Source organism: Mustela putorius, unplaced genomic scaffold, assembly GCF_011764305.1.
Source record: "Mustela putorius furo isolate JIRA1106 unplaced genomic scaffold, ASM1176430v1.1 tig00003913_pilon_pilon_pilon, whole genome shotgun sequence".
NCBI classification, from domain to species: Eukaryota; Metazoa; Chordata; class Mammalia; order Carnivora; family Mustelidae; genus Mustela; species Mustela putorius.
The window spans coordinates 7,274,949-7,290,394 of NW_025422060.1; the positions used below are offsets into that span (position 1 = coordinate 7,274,949).

At 37.2% G+C, this 15,446-nt stretch overlaps 1 protein-coding gene across 2 annotated transcripts in view; it reads right to left on the minus strand.

The window, feature by feature from the left end:
• UPF2 (UPF2 regulator of nonsense mediated mRNA decay) overlaps positions 1–15,446 on the minus strand; it is a 109,837-nt gene that overhangs the window by 17,691 nt on the left and 76,700 nt on the right. For both annotated transcript variants that reach the window (XM_013047030.2, XM_004774903.2), the window contains exons 16-19: positions 10,552–10,691; positions 7,630–7,734; positions 7,226–7,324; positions 701–868 (exon numbers count right to left, since the gene is read on the minus strand). In XM_013047030.2, the coding sequence (XP_012902484.1) occupies positions 701–868; positions 7,226–7,324; positions 7,630–7,734; positions 10,552–10,691 (512 nt within the window). The remainder of the gene's footprint in view (positions 1–700; positions 869–7,225; positions 7,325–7,629; positions 7,735–10,551; positions 10,692–15,446) is intronic.

The following is a 15,446-nucleotide window of genomic DNA, read 5'->3' on the forward strand; positions in this document are numbered from 1 at the left end:
AGAAAGAGGAAGCAGGCTCCCTGCTGAGCAGAGAGCTGATGCAGGGGCTCCATCCAAGGACCCTGGCTGGGATCATGACCTGAGCTGAAGGCAGAGGCTTTACCCCACTGAACCACCCAGGCGCCCCTTCAAGACAAATCTTAATAACTGAACATTTTCTGGAGCTGTATCTGTCATCATCCTCCTTTCCTTTCCCACCGAGCTTACTTATGAAACCTTTCTCCTGAAAGTCAAAGTATTTATATATTCTAACAAATATATATGAATTTAAGACTTAAATGTCCTTTCTTTTATGGGCGCCTGGGTGGCTCAGTGGGTTAAGCTGCTGCCTTCGGTTCAGGTCATGATCTCAGGGTCCTGGGATCGAGTCCCGCATCGGGCTCTCTGCTCAGCGGGGAGCCTGCTTCCCTCTCTCTCTCTCTCTGCCTGCCTCTCTGCCTACTTGTGATTTCTGTCAAATAAATAAAAATCTTAAATAAATAAATAAATAAATGTCCTTTCTTTTAAAACATATCCATTCACTAGAAGTCAGATGTGTCTTCCACACATATTAAAATAAAATTATTTCTACCTCTGAATACTTTATATGTTTCCAACTCTCCCCTCATAGGCAAAAGATAACTTAGAACCTACAAAACAGTTATTAGTTAAACTCAGTAACTAACAATCAATTGTGAATGCACAGAGGACAGTTTCTTACCTGCTGTTTATTGCCTTTTCTTGTTAACATGACAAACGGCATTGTGTCTGCAGACTCTGCCTCTCCCTCCCCACCACCGAGTGGAGGCCCTTTCCTCAGCTGGCTTTTGAGATGCAAGGGAATAGCAACATCTAGTTGGTGCACTTTAACAGATTCTCCACTTCGTTGCTTAAAGACAGAAATAAAAAAATATAAGTACTCCAAGGTACACATGGATATATGTAAATATAATTGTGAACAATTCATTCAGTGCCACAGTTCCTAAAACACACCAATCACTGGAACCAAAGTAATCTTTCTGAAAGGTAACCGAAACAGAGTTGGCCCCTCCCGTGCCCCTGCTCTTACAGCCGGCTTGGCAGACCTCTGTGACCAGTTCCCGTTTATCACTGTAGCCTCCCCTGAGGCCAAAACACACAATGCTGTAGGTTCTCCTAACTTTACCTGCTCCTGAAATGCACAGCCAAAGCACACATCTTCCTACATAATTACCATGTGTCACAAGTGCCTGCTCCTGTGTGAGAATCCTCTACGAGACTGGTGGGGTTCAGCACTGGACACCCTTTTCCTGGTGTCCTCTAGCAGGTGCTCAATTAATGTTTAAGAATGAATGAAATCTATTAATGTTCAGATTAGCTTTATGTTTGTTAACATCCAAGTTTTTAACATTTACACCAGTTTCATCAACCAATTATTTGAACAAACCTTCACTGAAGACTTACTGTGCATTAGGCTTTGAGGTACTAATACTAAAAATATAGTCTCTATCCTCAGAGAGCTCATAACTTGTTAAGAGAGAGAAATCAATTAATTACAATTCATCCAAGTCATATATAACCTGTGTTGGGTGTAGAGTGGCTATATATAAGCTCAGTTGGGAGTGGGTGGATGCTGAGATTTCATAGAAGACAATAAAAATGGGACACTTGAAAATATCTTTAAGGCTTCATATGATTTCTTATAAGCAGACAGTAGCAGAGCAGTCTGGGGGATTTGGAAGGAATTTAGGAAGGGGAAGAATAGGTGCAAAGCAAATATATGAAACATGGTGCATTTAGGGACCGGCACACAATTTTCCATATTTGTGAAAGGAGCACAAATGAGGAAAGAACTGAACATGATTCTTCAAAGCTAAGCAGGGATTGCTGAAAAGGCCATGAAGGTTTTGAATTTGCTTTACTATAATTTAAATGATCTTTCGATATAGGCTCCTTATTTCCGAGAGATTTCAAATAAAATAAAATGGTAATAAGGTGTAAAATTTTGTTATTTCTAAGTTCCACTTTGTTAGAATTTGAAGTTCTCCCAGGTTTGTAAGATTTACAAAGACTTTTTACTTAAAACTTGAAAGGATCAGGTTAGATCACCCTTTGATTTATAAATTAACCATTTTCTAATTATAAAATTAACATATTCTCTTTGTAAATTATTTAAATACAGAAATGAATCAGCTAATGTGTCCATCCATACAAACCTCTCCCTTGACTGACCACCTCTACCTGCTCCAAAGTGCCAAAACCAGTATCAATGGGGCATGTTCTTTCAGATTTTTCTTGAAAATGTAATACAAACATAAAAATTTACAAGGTGCAAGTGTGCATACTGTTCTATACGCCTTTTTCTTCTTTTTGATTCCATGGGCATCTTTCTAGTTGAGTATATATAGAGCTAATTACATGGCTATGCCCATATTTATGTAATTGGTCCTGTACTGATAGTCTAGACTTTTTTCCTTTCCTTTTTTGTCTTTAAAGATTTTATTTATTTGAGAGCAAGCAAGCATGCACACAAGCTGGGGAAGAGGGAGAAGGAGAAGCACACTCCCAGCTGAGCAGGCAGTTCAACCTACAGACACAGGGCCTGACACCAGAACCTTGAGATCATGACCTGAGCCAAAGGCAGCCACTTAACCGACTGAGCCATCCAGGGGCTCCTAGACTCTTGTTCTATTACAATATGACATCGTTGCATATTTAACTTCACGCATTTGAGAGACAATTAGTAAGGGTAAACTTTTATATCAAGTGGCATCCCCATTTGATAGGTTTACTAAATTTCTCTCTAAAAAGGCTGGACTGATATACACATTCCAAATACAGATGTTTACCAACACTTAACCACAATGGGTATTATTACTTTTTAAATCTTAGTATCTGGTGATCTGATAAAAAGGGCTCATCCTAATTTAATTATCTTTTTTTTTTAAGATTTTATTTATTTATTTGTGAGAGAGAGAGCACAAGCAGAGGAGGCAACAGGCAGGTGGAGAGGGAGAAGCAGACTCTCCGCTGGGCTGGGAGCCCGATGTGGGGCTCAACCGCAGGACCCTGGGATCATGACCTGAGCCGAAGGCAGATGCTTAACCAACTGAGCCACCCACGCACCCTTAATTTGCTTATCTTTTGATTATCGTGAGCTTTGGCATGGTTTCACTTATTTTTTCAATCAAAAAAAGACCCTGGGTCATTCTTTTTTTTTTTTTTTCTCATTGGCTTGCAGGATCTGCTGCTATAGTACAGCTATTAACCCTGCATTATATAGACCATACACATACACACACATATTTATATTACACACATGCGCGTGCACACACACACACACCTGCCACGCACCCCACCATTCCCCCACCTCCCGCCCGGTTTGTCATTTCTTATGGCATTCTGTGATAGAAAGCAAAATAGCAAGGTGACTGAGAACAGACTACACCACTTACAAGGCTTATAGCCTTAACTGCGGCATGGCAATATTAACAGTATCTGACAGCACTGTATGAAGAATAAATGTGAAGTCTTAATGCAGTATTCAATAGTCTGAACATTTTTTGAGATTCCTGACAAATTTGCAATTAATTCTGTTGTGGAAATAAAATAGAAATTCAGTTTTATTTTTATTGACCATTCACTGAATAATCCATTTCCCTCAACTGATTTGCAATGTTATCTTTACAGTCTAAGCTGCCATGTTTTAGGTCTATTTTAGACTCTCTTATTTCATTAATCTATTTACTGCCGTGCCAATTATTTTGTCTTTAAAATGTTTTATTTTCTTATAGAGTATCTTCCCCTACTTTCCAGAAGTTTCCTAGCTATTTTATTCTTACAGTTACATTTAAGAGTAATTTTGTTAAATCTTAAAACAAGCCCTTTCTAATAAATAAAATCTTAATAAAAAAAACTTTCTCTCAAATAGATAAAATATTTTTAACCCACTGAGCCACCCAGGCGCCCCAGATAAAATATTATTTTTAAAAAAAGAATTTTGTTAATTTCATTCTGCCTCTATCTCCCTGTTCTTCTCCAACTACCTCCTCCCCCAATCCATCATTCCCATCCCCTGCCAATCTTTCCAGTGGGACAGAATTATGACTACACAAAATCTAAGGACCTGATTCATGGAGAATCAGTATCTTTTACGCTACTGTGTCTTCCTGTGACCACTTTATCAAAAGAAAAAAAACTCCCTGTGGCTGTTTGCTTTGGGTATTTGACAGTGTTTGAAAATTAGCGCTTAATTTGGGATTAAATTTTCTCCAGTAGGCTAAACACATACGCATAAACGTAAATGCAAACTTCCCTCCTCTCTGATCACATCCTCCCATCCTTCTAGCTTGCTTCTTCATGAACTCCCAATAACCAATGATTACTGGCTCCTATCAAAAGACTGTATCTTGACTCCATCAGCTTTTCTATTTCTAAATGTTAGGGGCTCCTCAGGACTCAACCTGGAATCTCCTCCTCCTCTCTCTCCAAACCTTTTTTTTTTTTTTAAGTAGGTTCCAGGGGCGCCTGGGTGGCTTAGTGGGTTAAAGCCTCTCCTTTAGGCTCAGGTCATGATCCCAAAATCCTGGGATCGAGCTCCACATCAGGCTCTCTGTTCAGCAGGGAGCCTGCTTCCCTGCCCCCCTCTCTGCCTGCCTCTCTGCCTACTTGTGGTCTCTCTCTCTGTGTCAAATAAATAAATAAAATCTTTATAAATAAATAAATTAATTAATTAAAAAGTAGATTCCATGCCCAATGTGGAGTCCAGTGTGGGGCTCAAACTCATGACCCTGAGATCAAGACCTGAACTGAAATCAAGAATTGGACACTGAACTGTCAGCCACCCAAGCACCCCCTCTCTCCAAACTTTATATGTGGGTGATTCATTTATTGCTCCATCTTTAAGTATGCTCTAATAACTACTCCACTTATGTTTCTCTTCTGATATCTGACAATTCCATTTTGGCATTTCACAGGCTTCTCAAACTTCATATCCACATGGAACTCTTGCTCACTTTCTCCTTATTTCCAACCACAGATAACTAGCCAGTGGCCTAAGCTAAAAAGCCTGTGCTATCCTGGACTCCTTGACCCCACCGCTATCTAATCAAGTGCCAAATAAACCTGGTTCATTCTTCTTCCTAAACAGCTTTTGAATCCAGACTTCAGTCCCTGTGCCCTGCCACTATTCTAGACAGATGATCATCGGTCACCAGGATCACCAGCCTTCTAACCAGTCTTCCTGACACTCTCCTTGCTTTTCCTCTCATCCCAGCCTAAACCTTCACATGAACCTATGGTTCATACACGACTGTGCCATCCAAAGAAAATCCGTCATAAATATCCATTCACATACCAGGCCACCCTCCCCACAGACCCGACTACACTCTGGGAATACTGGCTTCCTTTTAGTTTTTCAAACATTACACATCATCTTCTGCCTCAGGACCTCTGACACATTGTCCCCATATTCTCCCAATTTTTCACCTGGATGGCTCCATTTCTGCCTGTCTTGTCTAAAATTCATGATCTTTGATTATCCTATCTCAACAAAAGCCATTCTGTTCTTTCAGTTCCTCAGCACTGGGCACAATTTGAAATTATGTATTTGTTTAGTTTTTAAAACATGTATCTTCCCACATAAAACTTAGTCTCTGAGGGCCGGAACTAGGTCTGTTTTTATTTACTACCTTCTAAATGCCCACTGCATAGTGCTAGGCACACAGACATACTCAATAAATACTTAAACAAATGAACAACAGAGTAAACAGCTATTGACTTATGTAAGATAGGAAAGTTATATAAGACAGAAAAAGCTTTTTTTTTTTTTTTTAAGATTTTACTTATTTATTTGACAGAGAGAGATCACAAGTAGGCAGAGAGGCAGGCAGAGAGAGAGGAGGAAGGAGACTCCCTGCTGAGCAGAGAGCCCAATGCGGGCCTCAATCCCAGGACCCTGAGATCATGACCCGAGCCAAAGGCCTCAGAGGCCCTAACCCACTGAGCCACCCAGGCGCCCCTGGAAAAGTTTTTAGAGAAATAAATTGTTGCAGTGCCTGGGTAGCATCTGCCTTTAGCTCAGGTCATGATCTCCAGGTCCTGGGATTGAGCCCCACATCAGGTCCCAATTCAGCGGGGAGTCTGCTTCTCCCTCTGCCTCTCTCCCCTGCTTGTGTGCAATCTCTCTCTCTCAAATCAATAAATAAAAATCTTTTTTTTTTAAAGAAATAAATTGTTTATTATCTGTCTCTTCAAAGGGAGTATCATCATCTGATGACTTGAGCTCCTAAATGAGATAAATTTAAGACTTCATATTTCTAGATATATGAAGAAGCTTTAACAACATAGGAAGAAACAAACTGGACTAAAAACCTATAGCACTAATTTTTACTTTATCAGAGCTTTTGGACTTGGTAGTATCCACCAAAGTAAAATCCAGTATTTCTTCCCTAAGGATTACTCCCTCAGCACAGAAAGACTACAAAATCTTCCATCTCAAAAATAACCCTTTTACCTCTAGTCACCTCTCCATTTCTCCTCCCTTTCTAGTAAAACTCCTCTAGGGCCACCTGTCTCTGTATCTAGTATTTTCACTTCCTCCCTTCCTGTTTTCCAATGAGCCTACAGCATGGGGCCCGCATACCCTATTCCAGAAGAAGGACTCTCCTCAAATCACTAACAGATTTAACAACAGCCATAAAGAGGGTGGAAGGAAACAGTCCACAGGATGTGACCTCTAATTATAGAAAAACATAATTAATCTAAATTACTGGGAAATGGAGCTTTTTATAAGTCCAGTGTATTAATGTCAAGAATATGATAAACATTTCTTCAAACACCAAATGACCAATATTCCTCTACATATTTACAAACAAGTTATTCAAATTTTAAATCAAACTTAAGAATTTGGTATATTAAATTTCCCCAAATATTTATCTTTGACAAGGTTTGAATCCCAAGCAAACTCTAAGTAAAGAGGTCTCAGAAACAGAGAGAGGACTTCAGAGAGAAAAGGCAGTGACTGGTACGATGAAATTACTCTAAGTGTAATATTTACTACATTTCCCCCAGTGTATCTCAAAAAAATGTTCAAATTGGGATGTGGGATGCGAGAAGCACTGGCAAGTGCAAGCTGTATACGTGAGGAAGCAGCTGCCGCGCAGGCAAATGTTTGTTTAGATGTGGAGATCCTTGTGTCAACCAGAACGGAACGTGCCACACTATTCTGTAGTAAGAAGACACTCTGGGGTAGAGGAACCATTCATACCTGAAGATTTTCCAGCATCATTTTATCCAGAGCTTGAATGAAGTCCTCATCTTCCACACAAGGTACATGCTTAAGTCCACCTCCCTTAATCATTACCTCCTTATTAAAACAAAATAAGAAACCAGACCACAAATTTTAAGATCATGTTTTGGAGGGCAGAGTCTTTTGTATTGATAAGTTGGTTCAACGTAACTCAGAGAATGAGTGAGTAAAGTATGTAACATTACTTCATGTTTAAAAAAAAAAAGTGTTAATGTAGTAAAGTATTTAGGAAAACAAACTGAAAATGATTTTCCAAAGGAATATTTTTCAATAATCACAAGAAACACAATTTGAGTGGCTAAAACTGAAATAATAAAGAGAATGTGGCATGATTTCAAAAGCCAATTTTCAGCCATACATACAGTATTTTCTTCATCAGTTTCATTTTCTTTATTGGAGTCTGTAAGGTAATCGGTATTCTCTTCCTCTTCCTCCTCACCTTCATCATCATCATTATCAGAACCCTCCTGAAATTATTTAACATTAGAAGATTAAAACATTTTGAAAAGGATCTCTATTTTAAATGCTTTAAGATTTAAAAATTTCTGTATAATTGTTCATTATTCTCAAGTTCCAGCCTTTTATGTAGTCTGCCTACAACTCAGAGAAAAGTCAGCTGGCATTAGCTGAAAACTAATGCACACCAGTAGCTGAAAACCCATCTCACGATCTTCCACTGATCTAGTAACACAAAGATCCTTTGTAGAAATTCTTCCTTGCACTGCAGAAGGAATGAGCTTCCTGAACCTTTTATATATTTCTCCTCCCTAACTATTTTGAGACTGAATTTCTCACAGTAGTTCTTTAATACCCATCTAACTCTGAAAGTCAGTAAGTAGTTCAAATTTAACATGGTTAGCAGTTGAAATCAAGAACACCAAAATTTATAAAGCACTACAGTGTATAAAGCACCTCGGCTTGGAAGGTGTGCGGACATACCTCATTCTGTTTGCTTTATAAAATTCTAAAGAAGGCAGGATAAGCTTTCATGTCCCCATTTTTATACAGGACAAAAACAACGCTTGGGTAAGTTAATTGACCTGCCCAAGGACACTCTTGCTTATTAAGCAGAGGAGATAGACATTCTGATCCCCACACTCCTCCCATCCTCTCCTGTCAATGTCCCCACCTCCTCTTCTATCAGCCAAATTTCCTTTTCAAACAGAAGACTGGAAATAACCTGAGTGATTCTGCACAAGGACACACACAAAAAAGCACAAAGTTGCACCATATCTGTGTATTCTTCCATTCCCAACAACAAAATTCAGTCTCACTCAGTTCTGTAAGTTTAAAAAAAAGACTGCACTAAATCCAGCTTCTTCTCATTATGCTGAGAAATAATGCGAATGAGAAATATCACCTAGGGAAAAAAATGAATTATTTAAATGTGTCACAACCTTTTCAGTATACATAACAATTAGTTCCAAAAATCCAAAGACTGATTATAATTTACTATACAGATAGAGATTTTTAGCGCTTCTAAAATGGAAATATTCTGGGAATGTAAGAAATGCATTTACTTTTTTCAAATGTATTAACTTTTTTTTTTTTTTGAAGAGAAAGGAAGTGAGAGAGAGAGAGAGCATGAGCTGGGACAGAGGGAGGGGCAGAGGGAAAGGGAGAAGCAGGCTCTCTGCTGAAGAGGGAGACCAACGTGGAGCTTGATCACAGCACCCTACGACCATGACCTGGGCCACAGGCAGACACTCAACGGAATGAACCACCCAGGTGCCCCAAAATGTATTAACTTTTTTAAACATAAGTCTGTAATTCAAAATCAAATTTGCAAGAGATGTTAAATTTGCTTGAAAAAAGTAATCATTTCTTAACACTTAGAAAATATTTCCTATTCAAAAATTAAGCTAAACTAAAACGCATAAACTTTTCCTCCTTACCCTTTATTTTTACATTACTCAGGCAAAATAAAATAGATTACCTTTTGAAACTGAAATGCTGATCAAGAATTCCACATCCTAATGCCTATTATACATAATAATCTGTGCACTCTGGAAGTGAATGGACCACAAAAGCTGGCAAAGGAAAGCAGGAGGGGCAGCAGAGCACAAGTCACACTGTCTGAATTCAAATACTGGCTCAGCACTTAGTGAGATCTTGGGCATATTAAACTACCTGTGCCTTATCTTCTCACCTACCTCACAGCATGGTATGAGAAATAGTAATATAAATACTATTACTACTATAATGATAAATTAAATCTTACACTTACTGCTAAATTATATAAATGCTATACTACAGAAAATTAGAATTTTAGCAGAACATTTACTTCACCTTTACTGTTATCTTTAATTTACACAGCTGATATTCAGGAGGAAATATTCTGGCTATTTGGTGCTAGGAATAACTCTGAAAGGCCATATGGAGCCAAGGACCAAGCTAAGGACCAAGAAGAATAAAAGAGCACAATTTTTCTGAAGAGTACACTGTAGCCCTTTCTCAGCTTAAGTTGTAGAATATCTCACACTGCTCTCAAGAATCAACCTATTTTCTCTCTTTAAAATGTTGTCCCTGAGCATCTGGGGGGCTCAGTTGGTTATCTACTGCCTTCGGCTCAGGCAGTGGTCCTGGAGTCCAGGGATGGGAGTCCCACATGGGGCTCCCAGCTCCATAGGGAGTCTGATTCTCCCTCTGACCTTCTTCCCTTTCATACTCTCACTCTCTCAAATAAATAAAATCTCTTAAAAAATAAAATAAAATGTTTTCCCTATACTTGGAGAGCAGCCATGGGAAAGGGTGGTCTTGAGAAGAAGACAAGGCTCATGCAATGCCAACTGAACACTGTGTTTTTCTACTTAGCAAACACATATGTATCATGTATGATATTTACAACTGCAAATGGAAAAGTAAACAATGGTGAAAAATTATACAACTTTCAAAGTTATAGTTTACTTTTTAAAAAGAAAAAATACATCCCAACTCTTCAGATGAGAAATACAGGAAAATGAGTCACTTTTCAATGACACATCTACTAAGGATGTTTAATTTATTAGATTCTGTTTATCTAATTAGTGCAAAATCTACTCCAAAAAAATGTTCCTATTAAAAAAATGTCTTATGATCTTCTGGTCAATACTATGATTTTCTTACTTAAAAAAAAAACCCACCTTAATTCCAGGGGTTTTATAACAGACATATACTACTAGTTACAGTTCCTATAATAAAACTAAGGAGGAGATCTTATTTTACAAATTAAAGAAAACTTTGGCTCAAATAATCAAGATACTCTTGTACAGATGTACCTATTGCCTATAAACAAAAGTCATCACCTCTTCTTCTGGTTCATTTACTTCACTTTCATTTCCAGATTGTTCTTCTGTTTCAGCTCCTCCTTCTTCTTCTTCTTCATCCTCTTCAAGATTTTCTCCTTCTGTCATGGAATCTTTTGAATCTTTGTCATTTACTAGGCCTTGAAATGAGGAGAAAGTGGAATAAAAAACATAAAAAGGAGTAAATTTTCAATATTATACCACTTTTTTTAGTGAGATAATTTAACAGCCATTTTCTCAGAATAGTAAGAATACAATTTAAAATTATTTGAGAAACATTTTACAAACTACAGAGACCTTCATTTCAACAAAAAAGCATTAACACATTATATATATGTATATCTATATGCATAAACACATACATATTTTTTTCTTTCAGCTTGTTTATCTCCATCTCAGAGGAACACAAAACATACCAGCATATAAAATGCAGCCTTAACCATGTAAGATGAAGCCTCAGCCACACTTTTTATCACGTGACATTTTAGAATACCTCCAACATCAAAGATATAAAATTAAGTTGCCTTCATAGAGAAATCATTTGGCTATCAACTTGAATGTCTACACATTAAGATTGAGGGAAGGAGGCAAAGTTATATTACCAAAGGGCTTAATTTTTTTCTTCAGTATTGGCATTCTCCTCCTCAGAGAACCCTAGCTTGAATTTGCTTCCACAGCTCAAGGCCTAGTCAATTCTTAATTAACATCTGAATTCCAAACCACTCTACTCCAAGATGCCTCATCTGATCTGACTTTCTGCTGCTCTCTCCTGAGCCTTCTCTGATAGCTGGGCCTCTTTGTCACAAAGCATACCATCTTGGACTCCTGCTCATCTGATACTCTTCTCAATAGAGAATATCCTTCAAAGTACACTTTCAAGTCCTTCCTGTACATTCCCAAAGTTCAGTCTAAATTTTATACTTTCTGCATAAATTCAATGAGTACCTCAACCTATTACTCTTCCTACTTGCTCCTAAAGCACTTGAATATCTCATAGCACTTTACATTTAAGGATACACCATTACAACATTTTTTTTTCCTAAAGATTTCATAACCGTTATATCAGATTATAAGGCCCTTGAAGACAAAGAATTGTTTTATATATCCAAAACTTATCACAGACCATATATTGATAAATACATACTAGGTGTTTAGTAAATAATTATTTATTCAGACTCTTAGATGATTAGAGCAGAAAGAAACTTTAGCAATCATATAATGATTTAACTCTTTCATTTTATGAGGAATACTGAAGTCCAAAGAATTTGAATAACCTATCCAATAGGAGTAAAAAATTATTCCAGTGTCTTAAGTTTAAGAAATTAACCAAGAAGTAACAAAAACATGAAAGTACAAGGTGATTAAGGTAGGTAACTGAAGTTTTAATATTTTAAAATACTGAGAAAAGAAGTTGTTGCTTCAGAATGAGAATCCATTAACTTAAAATTTCTGTCACTTATTAGTTTTCAAACACAAATACAGATTTTATACAGAAACATTTTATTTATTTACTTATTTATATATAGGCACTTTAAGAGCAGAATATTAGACTGTTATTTAAGCTATCAAAGCCAAAAAATTTAGTCACAACTGTCTAAATCTAAACTTTCTGAGTAAAAAATATCACAGTGCTGGTAAACTCACATAGCATGAGCTGTCCTTACACCTTTTTTCTATCCACCTAAAACATGCATAGTGGGAAGAACTATAATGTAGAAGTTGCTTTGTTTTGACAGTCATACTTCCAATTTGTAAGGAAAATACATACTATTTCTAACACATTTTCATTTACATTGCAGGATATTTTAAAAAACAATTTATAAATATATTTTGCATTTGCTAAACAGTATAATAACTATCTAGCTGTTGATCCCTAGAACACAATCTTAAACAATGGAATAAAAATGTACACCCACAGGATATCGAGTTAACAAAATACAAACAATAAAATGCTTCTTGGTGCCTCAGTTCTCCTGCTCATAAAAGAGAGTAATAATATTTCCATTCAGACTGCTTTAAATTTTATTTTTCTGCTTACAAGAGATGTTAAGCATTTCCTCCCATACTTAATATGTCAGAGAGAGCAGTCTTTGAATTCTGGCTTGGCAGGTTAACCCAGTGTTTTGATTTGTCAAATATAACTAACATTACCTTCCTGTGTACCTTACCATGTGATTATGTCATGTTCATTTATCTATCATGTTCATTTATCTATTACCAATTTGCCTTTGCTCTTTTTGTAAAGTGAAACTAACCTGGCATGGAGACTATTTTCACTTTGATTTTATTTTTGTACTGTATAAAAGCTTTAAACACCCCAATCTGTTGCCATGTATATGCTTTCTTCTAGTGTTTTAAAATTTGAGAAAATTAATGCCTCTTTAAATATTTGATAATCAGATTTATTTTTAAAAATTAATAGTTTAAAAAAAAAAGATTTTGTCAGAGAGTGAAAGAGAAGAGAGCACGCACAAGCAGGGGGAACAGCAGGTAGAGGGAGAAGCAGGCTCCCTGCTAAGCAAGGAGCGGGACCTCAATCCCAGGACCATGACCTGAGTCAAAGGCAGATGCTTAACTGAGCCACCCAGGTGTCCCTAAAAATATTTTAACTCCATAATCCATCTGCAGTTTGATAGGTTGTGGCTCTGTATCAATTTTCCTCCAAAATGCTGACCTGCTGCCCTTATCCTATTTTTAATATTCCTAGTTCATTATATATAAATTATTTTTTATTTAATTGGGGGGTGCTTCTAGGCCTTTTGTTCTGTTCTACTGATTTTTTTTACTAATTTGTGAAATACACTGTTGGTTTTATAATTTATTCATGTGGCTTCTTTCTTTTTCACTTCCATTTCCTTCATTTCTGTTCCTTATATGATGATACAATCTAGAAGTTCCAAAACAAGATTAAATTATATTGCCTATGACCATTTTGGTTTTGTTCTTAAATTTATAGAGAATGTTTTAGCCAGTAATTCTAAGTCTATACTGAGAACACCAAGATACACATAAATATCACAGAAAAATGTTATTTATAGTAATGTAAAACTGGAAATAACCTAAGTGCCAAGCAATAGGTTTAAATAAATTATGGCATATTCATACAAAGGAATACAGCCAATTAAGAATTAGAAAAATATTTCATATCAGGAAGAAATTTCATAATATATTAGGTAGAAAAAAATCTAGTTATAAAACTGCAAACACGAGGAACCCCTGGGTGGCTCAGTTGGTTAAGCAGCTGCCTTCCGCTTGGGTCATGATCCCAGGGTCCTGGGATCGAGTCCCGCATCGGGCTCCTTGCTTGGCAGGGAGAGTGCTTCTCCCTCTGCCTCTGCCTGCCTCTCTGTCTGCCTGTGCTCGCTCGCTCTCTCTCCCTCTGTCTCTGACAAATAAGTAGAATCTTTAAAAAAAACAAAACTGCAAACACGAAAAAAATTTTAAAGGACAAAAACATATACCAAAAAATGTCAACACGTGATTATTCTTGTGTATGGAGCATGATTTTTGTTTTCTTGGTATTTTTCTCATTTTTTGCCACAAACAAGTACTACTTTTTTTTTTTTAAGATGTATTTATTTATTTTAGAGAAAGAGAAAGTGAGTGGAGGGGCAGAGGGAGAAAAAGGGAATCCTCAAGCAGACTCTGTGCTGAGTGCAGAGCCTGATGTGAGGCACAATCCCACAACCCTGAGAGTATGACCTGAGCCAAAATGGAGTCAGCCATTTAAATGACGGAGCCACCCAGGTGCTCCAAACAAGTTCTACTTTGAATAATATAAAAATGACTTTCAAAAGAAAAAGGAACGTTGTAGCTCTTTAACACTGGGCTATTACGAAGTTAAAATAATAATGAATTTACAAAGTGCTTGAAAACAAACAAAAAAAAAAACTACCAAAGGCAAGATATGGAAATAGAGTAATATAAACTGTTCCTGTACATCTTCTTCCTGATACTTAGATTCTAAAACAGGAGGAAAATGGGACAACTTGAGAGCATACTGATTCTAGTAGCCATCATCTTTAGAATTTGATCCACAAATGGTGGCCTGTGTTTTCCTTCCCATATTCTAAACAAGAACAGACCCCTCAAAAGAAGCCGGAGGTCCTTTAACTTAACCCTTTGCTCTATAAAAAAGATAAAGTATACCATACCCTTTGCTGCTACTAAACCAGGTGTCAAACTAGTATTACCCGATGCCCACTACACAGAATGTACCATCTGTACACGTTTTTGGGAAACAAGGCTAAGACTTAACTATATTAAAGCATCTGAAGTAGGGGCGCCTGGGTGGCTCGGTCTGTTAAGCCTCTGCCCTTAATCTCAGGTCATAATCTCAGGGTCCTGGGACTGAGCCCTGTGTTGGGCTCTCTGCTCAGCAGGGACTTTGCTTCTCCCTCTCCTTCGGCCCTCCCCCACCTTCTCGTGCTCTCTCTCAAATAAATAAATAAAATCTTTAAAATAAAAAATTCTTTAAAAGCATTTGAAGTAAATGAAATAATCAAGAGAAGTGAGTACTCTGCCTGAAATGATCATTTTATACAACTGGAAATCTGAAAAGGGAAAAAAGGGTAGTTAACTGGGGACAAAGTTCAAAGAACAAAGGAATCACATATGCCCTTCTGGGTGGAGTGGTAGAAAAGTGAACAGCTGTACAATCAGTAGCATCTTTAAAAATACTGCTCAAATAGATAACAGCAATCATATTCTCCAGAGGATGGACCCTTGGAGAAAGAAATTAAAATGCTGGATATAATATGAAAAAAATAGTTTTAGAGGAAAAAAGTCACAAATACTTCTCCCATGAAAGGAAGTACTTTAGATATGCAACATAGTAAATTTATGCAGTTAGCATAAATGGTGAAGCTTAAGGATCCCCTAATGACAGACATATG